General features: G+C 32.1%; 1 protein-coding gene across 3 annotated transcripts in view; it reads right to left on the minus strand.

Annotated features, from left to right (window-relative positions):
- LOC127802301 (uncharacterized) overlaps positions 1-7,048 on the minus strand; it is a 36,696-nt gene extending 29,648 nt beyond the window's left edge. For 2 of the 3 annotated variants that reach the window (XM_052338017.1, XM_052338020.1), the window contains exons 1-7: positions 6,949-7,032; positions 6,746-6,839; positions 6,401-6,632; positions 6,217-6,311; positions 6,042-6,122; positions 5,525-5,600; positions 5,354-5,446 (exon numbers count right to left, since the gene is read on the minus strand). In XM_052338017.1, the coding sequence (XP_052193977.1) occupies positions 5,354-5,446; positions 5,525-5,600; positions 6,042-6,122; positions 6,217-6,311; positions 6,401-6,620 (565 nt within the window). In that variant the 5' untranslated portion in view covers positions 6,621-6,632; positions 6,746-6,839; positions 6,949-7,032. Of the gene's footprint in view, positions 1-5,353; positions 5,447-5,524; positions 5,601-6,041; positions 6,123-6,216; positions 6,312-6,400; positions 6,633-6,745; positions 6,840-6,948 lie in introns of all 3 variants that reach the window. The other variant, XM_052338018.1, reaches the window with a different exon arrangement.
- Between the last annotated feature and the right edge of the window lie 5,695 nt (positions 7,049-12,743).

Raw genomic sequence — 12,743 nt, forward strand, 5'->3', positions numbered from 1 at the left:
AAATACAAAGCAAGGCTGGTTGCATGAGGGTACATGCAGCGAGAAGGTATAGACTTTGAAGAGACTTTCTCTCTTGTGGCAAGGTTTGACACTATACGAACTGATTTAGCTATTGCTACTCATTATAGTTCGAGAATTTATCAATTTGATGTAAAGTCATCCTTTTTAAATGGTGTTTTGCAGGAAAAAGTGTATGTGCATCAGTCAAAAGGCTATGAGATTGTAGGCATGAAAAGGTGTATCGTTTGAAGAAAGCACTTTATGGCTTAAAATGATGGGCATTTCAGCAAAAATGAGTTCCATAGAAGTCCAAGCGAGCCAACCTTGTACAAAAAAACTAGAGGTACAGATGAGATTCTCATCGTTTATTGATGACTTGATTTATACAAGCAATAGTGATGCTCTGTTGAATGAGTTTAGGAGTGTGATGGTAAATGAGTTTGGGATGACTGATTTGGGCATGATGAATTTCTCTTGGGACTGGTAGTGAAGCAATGAGATTTGGGAATTTTATTTCTCAAGAAAAATATGTCAATGATCCTAAAAGGTTTAACTTGCAAGAGTGCAATGCTGTGAAAACTCCCATATGCACTAACCAAAAATTTTAGTTCGGATGATAGGGGAGAAAAAATTGATCTTCAGTTTTATCTTAGTTTGATTGGAAGTCTACTCTATCTCACAAATAGTAGACTGGATATTTTGCAAGCAACAAGTATCTTGTCCAGGTTTATGCAAAGTCCAAGCAAACATCACTTGGGGGCTGTGAAAAGAATCTTGAGATACTTGAAGGGAACAGGCTCAATTGGAATCTGGTATAAACACACTTAACAATTTTAAGTTGTGTGGTTTCTCTTATAGTGATTGCGTAGGTTCTATCAATGACCGGAAGAGCACAACAGACTTTATTTTTTTTTTTTAAATTTGGGTACTGGAGCTATTTGTTTGAGCTCAAAGAAACAGCCATCTACTGCCTTGACCTCTTCAGAAGCTGAATATATGGCTGTCACTACAGCAGCATGTCAAGCAGTTCGGTTATGAAGAATCTTAGATGATGTGAAGCAAACCCAAGTGGAGGCAACTACCATTTACTGTGATAATCAATCAACAATGTAATGCCACAGAATTTGGTTTATCACAGTCGAAACATAGAGACGCCATCACTTCAAATTGTTGATCTGTTCACCAAGCCATTTCCACTGGAGAAATTCATATACTTAAGAGAGTTGTTAGGTGTTGAAGATTTCTACATTAAGGGGGAGTGTTAAAGTTAATGTAGAAATAATTTCAGATTATCTCCCATTATTGACTTGTTATTTACTGCTGAATTTGTTAAGATAGTGTTTGTTAAAATGAGCAAGATAATGTTGGAATGTTTTCTGAAGCAAGATATGGAATGATCAAGATAAGGCTGAAAAACATTCCAAATTTTTTATCTAATTGTTTGTTAAATTTTTTGAAATGCATTGGGGAACATATAGGTCGTTTTTTCTTATTTGTAAAGTCCAAGATAAATTTATCTGAATAATTTCAAATAAGAAATCAGGTGACTTCTTTTTGAAGTGTTGCCAGATAAATTTAACAAACACAATAGAAAACACTTTTGTCTGGAATATTTTTCAGATCTCACTTTTTTCAGCAGCCATATCTTGGCTAACAAACACTACCTAAATCTTTTTAGTCAAAGTACGTTTAGTTTGTCACTGGTATTTTGGAAGTCTTGTAGGATATGATTAGTGGGATGTTGGGTCATTAATTTTCTGCAATTCTGTTACTGGTCATGGGTATTTAAAGGCCTGTATCTAATAAAGCAATTTAGTTACAGCATATCATATTTTCTGCCTTCCAAGTGTTTGATAAAATTTCTACTTTGAGTTCCTACACTACTTTATCCTCTGTTCTTCTATTACAGCCCCACCAAATTTAACATATTGTGTGTTTTTTTACTTTTCATATTTTATATTTTTATTAGTTAAATACAATAAATAGTATTTTTATCAAAATAATATCATGCATATGTCTTTTATCAATAAATAGTGTTAGCTCTAATCGACATGGCTGGAGCTTCTGTCAGTTCCAGCAAAATATAGAGAGAGAGAAAGAGAGAGAGAGATGTTGGCAGTGGACGCCATAGCAGACAACTGTCCACCATGGGAGACGCTCCCAGATTTGGGAGATTTGACTCCCATGGCTAAGTATTAGTTCGCCATGTAGAGGTGGACGAATCACCAACAACCGAATGGGAGATAAGACACAGAAGAATTGTTGAGAGAGAGAGAGGAAAAAGGGAAGAAATGGCTGAGAGAAGAGCTTTAATCTTAGGGACAAAATGGTCTAAGATGTAAGAAAATTAATCCCATCGATGGGGGATTAATTTATCCCGTGGGGGAGGTGGGATTATTTCCCACTTCCATGGTATTAACTAAGTCATGGCTTGGGTAATCTCACCTCACTTTCTTTTCCAAGGGAGGTATTACCATGTCAGCTAATTTGTGTACCAAATGGGCCGCAAAGGTTTCTCACGAGTAGAGATTTCCACCCTTAGGCAAGCAAGCGATTTTCTGCCTCTCTCATGGCATTGGATGCCAGCGCCCCTCACATCAGATAGCACCTACAGTCTCTGCCCTGTTCCCCCCTCCTTTTAAGCATCCATTGGCCAGAGCACCTCAGGTCCTCAGAATCATTGTTTGCTGTCCTGATGAGGCCTAAGTTAACCACAGGTCTCCTCTTTCAGCTTCGCACATGGGGTCCTTGCTATATATAAATACATATTAATATTATCTAATAATAATAATATTGGTAGTTTTTGTGATTTTTGAAGTGGTTTTTATGAAAGTCGACCGTCATTGAATAAGAATCAACTGTCTAAGAATGGTTCTTGGTTAGATCAACTCTACATAAAATGCTCTCGGCTAGGTCGACAAAAGCTATGCTGAAGTCGACTCTTGCCTCTTTGGGAGTCGACTCCTGCATACTGGAGTCAACTACACACTGGAAGTCAACTCTCACTACAGAAAGGCAACTCCCAATCCGAACGTTTGAATTATAATGTCCCAAATTTGCAATAGTTTAATATGGTTTTTAAATTTTAAAATCATGTCTTTAATTTGAAGTATTGTAACCTTTCCAAAGGATAAGTCTATTCTCAAAAGACATAATCTTTCAATAGGTTGTGTTCTTTTGTTTATGTGCCTATTGGTAAGCGCCCTTTTGTTGTCTGTAAATAGTTTGGACATTTGGGGTGTAAAGTGTGTGAAAATATCAACACTTCTTCATTCTTTTGCTATCAGCCATCTCTATATTTACTCTCTATTACTCTCAATTGTTGGGTTTGAGTTCTTGGTGGTAGAAGAAATCAAAAAGTGCAATTTTGATTTCTTAAGTTAGACATTGTATCCTAGAATTAGAATTTCCATAAACCATTGCACTTAGTGAGGAAATTACTATCCTAAAGATATTTTCCTAAAAACGCCTTGCCTAACACATTCCTCTTCTTATTTTGCATATCGTCTTTCCTCAATTGTATTCTATCATTTTTTCCTATATTACTACAACAGTCCTAGCAAAGAAAATAGAGAAATGCATCGGGGGAGAAACAATTTAGAATCTAAGGTTGCGTTCTTTATGTTGTTTTCAAATCATTTTTAGTTTTTGATTTTCTAAAATAATGAGAACTCGTTCTCTTTACTGTTTTTAAAAATGCATTTTTGAAAAAAAAAATTAGTAAAGAAAACTCAAAACAACAAAAAGTTATTTTGAGTGTTTTCATCCAAAACAAACTCTAAACTCAAAACGCATTTATTTATTTATTTATATTTTATTATTGTAATGGGAAAAAATATTACAAAATTCATTAACTTTAAAATGTATATATTTTTTTAATAATATATTAATATTAAATATTTCTAATTTATTGAATAATCAAATTTATTAAATAAAATATCATTAAAAAATTATTTTCAAAATTTCAAAGAGAATGTGTTTTCTAATTTTCTATTTTGAAAAATAGTTTTTCAAAAGGACAAAAAGAACGTGTTTTTAATTTTCTAAAAACAGACTAGCAAAACAGAAAACTAAAAATGAATTCAAAATTCAAAACTGAAAATTAAAAAGTAAAGAGAACACAGCCAAAGGGATTTAAATTAAGTAAAAGAAAAATAGAATATATAGAATATAAATTTAATAAGAATGCAAAAGTGGAAGATGTTATAATAAAATTGAAAAACCAAATCTTACAAAGAAAATACCATTTTCGATATTTGGGATTAGTGATTCAAAAAAATGAAGAAATTCATGAGGATGTCACGCATAGAATTAAGGCAGGTTGGCTAAAATGAAGAAATGCATCGTGGGTGTTATGTGATGATAAAATCCCATAAGACCAGTCTTGTTATATAGCTCAGAATGTTGGGCAGTCAAATACCAACATGAGCAAAAGACGAGCGTAGCAAAAATGAGGATGCTAAGATGGATGTGCAGCCATACAAGAAAAGATAAAATTAGAAATGAGGTTATTCGTAATAAGGTAGAAGTAGTGCCAATCGAGGAAAATATGAGAGAGATTAGATTAAGATGGTTTGGTCATGTGAAAAAGAGACCAAGAGACGCTCCTGTGAGGAGAGTTGATGAAATGGAATAATTAGTCAAAAAAAGAGGTAGAGATAGACCCAAGAAGACTTTATGAGAGATTAAAGTTTGATATGAAGTGTATGGGCCTAAATGAAAATATGACAAAAGACATAAATATATGGAAGTCTAGAATTTATGTAGCCGACCCCACATAGTGGGATAAAGGCTAGATATGTTGTTGTTACTACAACAGTCCTAGCAAGTTTTCAGTTGATTGGGCGCCTCCCTCCATGCCGAGGTCAATGGGTTGAAGATGGATTGCTAACAGGGTGATTTTGAAGGCAGTTGCTGCTATGGAAATGTTGGGTATTTTTTTTATCTCTTTTAAGTTTACAGCCCCTGCCATATTTAGGCCTTCAGATTTTCTGGGTTTGGCCTCTCTTGTGGGCCAGTTTTCATTGGCAATGGCACCCCCTGTGTGTTCTGTTTTGTTCAGATACCAGGCCATAAACATATGCCACATGGACTTCACTGTCATGGCCAATTCGTTTCACCCCTGGGAAGACCTTAGCTGATACTGAACTAACTAAAAAAATTATCATGAACTAAGAAAACCATCAGCACATAGCAGTAATATGCATAACTCAGACATATGCCACAGATGAAAATCGGATTCAGAACCCTAGAATCTAAACATGCAGAGAGAGAGAGAAAGAGAGAGAGAAACGATTATGTATGTATGGCAGCAATCATTTCCCATAAAAACCGATAAGAGAAGAACTGTTACCTGCATAATCAAGCAAACTGAACCCAGTGTTCCAGTCAGGAGGTAAATTATGACTGCTAGATTTCCAGGTCTCTTCAAACCCCACAAGTTCATCTAAGATTGAAAAAAAAAATCAGTTATTCCCCTCACCCAGTCATTCAATAGAAATCCTTCATAATCTCAGGCACAAACCTTCATTCAAGTTGTGCAAAGTCTGCACTGCATCCAAATTACCATCTAAAGTCCACTTTTTCGTGACTGAATGCCCCTACAAAAGCAAGACAACCATCAATCTCTCAATAGAATTACATCAACGAACTTAACCACCCACCATGCAGGAAGTGCTCTTTCCCACACCTCTTTACTTCTTAATAAATGTTACACAACATTAAATGGGCAAGTAAAAATTCTAATTTTCCCAACTTTAACAATTTTAGTTTAAGGCACTTTACTGGGATCCAAAAACACATATATGATGAGAATAGATCCTTGTAACTCTTGTTGTTAAGCACCCAAGTGTTTCATACAACAGTGGGAACCATGAGTTTTGGGCTTTCTTGTTTAAATTGTTTTCAATAATTACATCAATAGCCATAGCAACCAAAGAATAATAATAATAATAATGATTTTCGGTCCAAAATTGGACCAAATATCCATGCCCAAAAAAAAAAAACTTTGCAGTTGTTTCAAAAAAAGACATGCGGTATGCCTTATCATGGATCCCCCTAGAAACTGTATCCAGTGTTTGGCCCACTGTCTTATCTTCTTCTTTGATCTCCATCAGGAACACCTATTTAACAAGCAAAGCCAGATTTAAGAATCGGAAAAAAAAAAAAAAAAATCATTGCTAACCCGACTTACCGCTTCAGAAAATATCTACTTACCCCATCATCACCTGTCTTTTTAGTGACAGAAGCAGTGTAATACATGCCATTTAAACCCCCATATGAAACTCTCTGGAAGCTTAAACTCTTTTTCCCTAACAAATAAACAACAAAAATTAAAATTATAAGCAAAAATAGACACCCTAATTAATTGGGGAATGGCACCCAATAGAACTTTCTTTACCATTTTGGTTCTCTATGGGATCGTCAATATTTGCGTTCTTGGCAGCTAGTTCTTTGCTTGGCTCAGAATGGTTCAAGGGGTTGCCATCAGAGTCCACTTCTTCAATCGTTACTTCCCTTGATCGATGCCCGGATTGAGTGTGGGTGCCAAACATGGCGCCAAACGGGCGAGTGAAGAACGGGTCGTCAAATGGATTTCTCCCTCCAAATAGCTTGGACATGGTGCTCGCAAACTAAGAAATAGATATTAAGAGAAAGAAGAACAAGCACACTGAATATGCATATAAAGATTGCACATACAAGTAGTCGTGATTTTTATTGTGTCAATGCACAAATGAGTGAAAACCCTAATTCTCTCTTTGCAATCCGATTATCATAGGAACGCAGACCCTCGTCTACAGAGAATATTGAAACTCTCTCTACAGAAACATAGATGGAAGCTGAAGAAAGAAAAAGGTTTATAAAGAGGAAGTAGCAAGCAAAAAGGATTGAAATAAGTATAAATTCATGAAATCAAGTGAAAATTTCGCCAAGTTCAGAACAAATTACCAATGAGTTTGATCCTCTGTGCGAGGGAGAGACTTCCAGACGCGAACAGAAGGAAAGTGAAGAAAGAGACTGAAGATTCTAGACGCAACGGCTAATTGCAATTTACAAAGTTAATACTGATTGGTTTTACGTTTAAAATATTCAATTACAAATTTTAGAATGAAATGTTTTACGCGGTTCAATTTTAGTTGTTTTTTAAAAAAATATTAAAAATATTTTCTACAAATATTTCAACTCTAAGAACAATAAAACTTTAATGTATACCAATTTTAATAACAATAAACAGTAAATTACACTTTGGACACTCATTATGTTTAGGGGCGGGCTCAAGAATAAATAGCAGGTTGGGTCTTATGCGATAATTATTTTAATAATTTTTTAATAATATAAATAAATAAATAAAAATGTTCAAATTTTATTTTTCTTATTTTTTGAAATTCAAAATTAGTAATAAAATTTTTGTATTCAAATTTAAAAAGTGAATATTTTTTAATTGATAATATAGTTAAATTATTTAATTTTTTTCTCACATGAACGTAAATAATATTTTATTAATTTTAATTTTAAAAAACTTGTTTTGCTAAATTTATAATAATATGAATGATTAATAGTATTTTATAATTTATTCATGTATTTAAAAAAATATTTTTTTTATAAAATTTATTATCGTAAGTAGTGCTTTATTTTTATGATTATAATTTTATTTTAAAATTTTTAATTTTAAAAATAAATCAAAACCATCAATATCAAAAAGTACGCCATGTTTTAGAAAAATTTCAAGATTTAAACAATTTTTTCTATATTATAAAGAAAATCAAAATTATCTTTGTATATTTTAAATTGTTCAGACTTAATTTGAAGAGAGAAAATAACATGATCAATAAAATATGTAAAATAATTAATTCTAAAATATTCTTCAATAAATAATTTTATCTCATCACTTCACTCTCATCAAATTATTTCTTTCTTCTTGTTGTATGTTTTTCACAAAACTTTAATTATATATTCATTTGCTTTGCAATATTTTAGTAGAAATCATAGAAAATTTAAATTCATTTTTCTATAGTTTTAAAAAAAAAAGAAAAAGACCTTTCAAGTGATATATTGCAATGATAATGTTTATATCTTTTAATTGTAAATATTTACTAACCGTATTAATAGCAAACAATAAATCATACCAAATAATCATGCTTAATAGAAATTCTAAATTTTCAATCTCCTCTTAATATATATTAAAGTAGCAGAGTTCCTGCAAAAAAAAAAAAACACCTAAAATCAGCCTTCATTTTTTTTTTTTTTTATCTTTTTCAAGAAGTAATATTCTTTCCACTAGAAAACATGTTCTAACAATTAATATTTGAAATTTCTATTGTTATTATTTAAAATGGGACTTCATTTAAAAGGTAGGCACTATTTTTTTAGGATAATCAGCTGGGAGTAACTTCTATGCAATTACATTAATTACTCACAACCATTATTAATCAGTTAAGATAATTATACAATTAATACTTCAAATTTCTGCTGTTATTATTTAAAATGGGACGTCATTTAAAGGTAGACACGATTTTTTTTGCTCTTCTTTGGTTTTTTATTAGTTTAGTTTTCAATGTGACCTTCATACTTCCTAACAATTACACATTTTGGAATAATCAGCTGGGACAGCTTCTATGCAATTACATTAATTATTCATTACCATTATTAATTAGACAATTAATATTTTAAATTTCTGTTATTATTAATGTCAGGGCATGTTCCTGGATTTTCCCGCTAGTACAGGAAATCCAAGAAAAGTCCATTAAAGATGGGTACAAGTACTCAAAATTTTCAAAGGGATTGCTTTTCTGAATTTGCTTACTAATAATAGGAGCCAAAATAATTATATAACATTCATTACATCACAATCCCGGGCTTACCCCCATACATTTTCAAAATAAAAAGGCATTAAGGCTTTAAAAATAAAATAAACCTTCTATTTTTTGTCCTCAACATACACCCATGAATTTTTTAGGTTGGGACATCTGTGTACACATCTAACCAGAACTCGCCCAACAATATCTATCTTCATTTACCTGGAATGACAAAAGAAACAACGTGAGCCACGAGGCTCAGCAAGTATATAGCAAATGGAAGTATCCATAGAACGATATATGAATGTATGAATAACCCATAGCTAAAGAAATTCATTACCCAACATCTAGACACTCATTGGATTCATGCCTTCTAGACTGGACAACAACATTCTCAAAGAAATCCACTTTCTTATGTTCTATCAGATCCATATTTCAAAGTGAGCCATAAGGCTCGGCAAGTATACATATATATATAACGAAAACAAAAATGAAGGGATGGATAACAAAATAGAATACACCTGACTCTCCAATACAATTTAAACTCGTTCTTCAATTCTCATTAATAATATCATTCCATAAGCAAGCATGTATTACAACAAATGGAGCACTAGAGTTAAGGCATGGATAAATCAAAGTGGAATAGACCCGACTTTCCAAATACGAGTAGCATTTCCCATTAGGTCCTATCATTAAAATTATTCCCATGCCATTGCCATTACACATTTTATGTATCGTTCATTTATCATGAATACATAAATCTCCATACATCGAATTGGCCCACACAACCTTCCATATACATGGATCACATTGACTTTCAAGCCCTTTATTCACATGCATGAATGCATACACACACACACATATATATATATAATCAATTTGTCACTCATTGGCTTAAGCATCGCCTACCGGGTTTATGACCACCTTACCCACGTCAGACACTCTTTAGAATATCATTTTCTTTTTCCATTTTCAGAACATAGTCGCCGCGCCAAAATAATAGTAATAGGGACACAAATCATAATGTCATACAATGCTCACGGAATCTCACATAAGTATAACATACATACTCCATTATAGAAATGTACACATCATGCACATTTAAATATTTCAATAACATATTCACTCATGAGCCTATGCATGCACATATACATATCTTCAATCACATCCTAGCATTTTGGAGGGTTGAATGATGCTAGAGGAAGCAATTAATAGCAACTTAGATTAACAATCATGCTTAATTTGGATTAAGGAAAGCCTTAACCAAATCAAATCGTAATCAAAGTATATGATATTATATATCAAATCAAATCTATTGAAGTCTAGTTTATGATGCTTCAAACGGATCGCAATTCCGAGTTCTACATCAAAAGTTATGGTCAAAATAGCACAACATGCACAGTATTGAAAAAAAAAATTGTGAATAGTCGACTTTTGGGAAAGGAATAGTCGACTAAAGCTTAGTTAACTAAGGAAATGCTTAGTCGACTAGGCCGAGGGCTTGCACCAAAATCTAAGAAAACAGGCTTCTATTGAGTCGACTAGACCCCAAAAATAGTCGACTCAATGCACACAAACACACGAAATGACCCCAAAACACCCCAAAATAATTACCACTAGTTTCCTAACCCACAAATGCCATTCCTTGAATGAAAAATGGGGTGAACAAGCCCAATAAGACTAACACAAAGACCCAACACAAGCTTTGACATAACATACGATTTGAAGAAAATATATAATCAATACCAAAAATAATTTTTATCAATGAGAGGACCAAGAACCATGAAATATTTCAACATCACAATGGAAAATAAGGAAAGCTTGCAAAAAACAAAATAAGAGTGCAAGAAGAACTTGCATTTGTTGAAGAAAATCCAAGAAGAAGAATACACCGAGCTGTAACCTTCACTTCAAGCTTTAATGGACATCAATGAAGAAGAAGGAAGAAGAAAAATGAGAAGAAGAAAGAGAAAGAAAGGGAAACGAGAGAGAGAGATTGAGAATTGAAAAATAAACAAGGCATGGAGAGGTGAGGGGGAGGGAATGGTCTGCCAACCACTCTCCCATTTGCTTTTACCATAATACCCTCCACATCACAAACACACACAAAATATCCTCATGCCCCTTTTGGACATTTGCATTTTCTCATTTCTTTTCCCATTTATTCAATTCAACTCACTTAAATACATGGGCTCAAGCCCACTCACTAGCCCAATCATAATGGCCCAATGGGAAACCCAATCCATTTCATTTACTTAAATAAAATACCACATAACTTGCACTTGGGCTTAACCCAATTTCAAAACTCCAATTCATTAGAGATGAACTTATTTTAGCTTCCCACATATAATAATACACTTATAATTTATCCACAAAATTTACTTACATAAATTTATCTCATAAAAATATTTTTCACATTTATTCTAATAGGGCAAAATTTCAATGCTAAAAAATAAAATACCCATAACGTCTAGGCCCACTAACGGGTCGTTAAAATTAAAATGAGACATCATTTAAAAATAAACACAATTTTTTTGCTCTTTCTTTTATTTTTTTTATTGGTTTAGTTTTCAATGTGATCTTCACACTCCTTATTATTTTTTTATTGGTTTAGTATATATTAAAGTAGCAGAGTTCTTGTAAAAATTTTTCTTGCCTAAAATCAACCTTCATTTTTTTTTTTATCTTTTTCAAGAAGTAATATTCCTTTCACTGGAAAACGTGTTTTAACAATTAATATTTAAAATTTTTGCTGTATTATTTAAAATGAGACTTCATTTAAAAGGTAGACACAATTTTTTGGGGATAATCAGCTGGGGGCAAGTTCTATATAGTTACATTAATTATTCACTAACATTATTAATCAGCTGGGATAATCAGTTTTTTAATATTTTAAATTTCTGCCGTTATTATTTAAGATGGGACATCATTTAAAGGTAGACACAATTTTTTTGCTCTTTTTTTATTTTTTATTGGTTTAGTTTTCAATGTGACTTTCATACTTCCTAGCAGTCACACGTTTTGGAATAATCAACTGTAGGTAGCTTTTATGTAGTTACATTAATTATTCACTACCATTATTAATCAGATAATTAATATTTCAAATTTTTATTATTATTATTTAAAATGAGACTTCATTTAAAAGGTAGACGTGAATTTTTTGGGATAATCAGTTGGGGACAGCTTCTATGTAGTTACATTAATTATTCACTATCATTATTAATCAGTTGGGATAATCAGACAATTAATATTTTAAATTTCTGTTGTTATTATTTAAGATGGGACGTCATTTAAAGATAAACACGATTTTTTTGCTTTCTTTGACTTTTTGTTGGTTTAGTTTTCAATGTGACCTTCTTCATACTTCCTAGTAGTCACACGTTTTGGGATAATCAATTGGGGATAGCTTCTATGCAATTACATTTATTATTCACTATCATTATTAATCAGACAATTAATATTTAAATTTTTATTGTTATTAAAATGAGACATCATTTAAAAATAGACACGATTTTTTTGCTCTTCTTTTATTAGTTTAGTTTTCAATGTGACCTTCACACTTCTTATTATTTTTTTATTGGTTTAGTATATATTAAAGTGGCAGAGTTCTTGTACAAAAATTTCTCGCCTAAAATTATCCTTCATTTTTTCTATCTTTTTTAGGAAGTAATATTCCTTCCACTATAAAATGTGTTTTAACAATTAATATTTGAAATTTATGTTGTTATTATTTAAAATGGGACTTCATTTAAAAGGTAGACACAATTTTTTTGGGATAATTAACTAGGGGTAGCTTCTATGCAGTTACATTAATTATTCACTATCGTTATTAATCAGCTGAGATAATCAAACAATTAATATTTTAAATTTTTGCTGTTATTATTTAAGATGAGAAATCATTTAAAGGTAGACACGATTTTTTTACTCTTCTTTGGTTTTTTATTGGTT

Source organism: Diospyros lotus, chromosome 5, assembly GCF_014633365.1.
Source record: "Diospyros lotus cultivar Yz01 chromosome 5, ASM1463336v1, whole genome shotgun sequence".
Taxonomy (NCBI): domain Eukaryota; kingdom Viridiplantae; phylum Streptophyta; class Magnoliopsida; order Ericales; family Ebenaceae; genus Diospyros; species Diospyros lotus.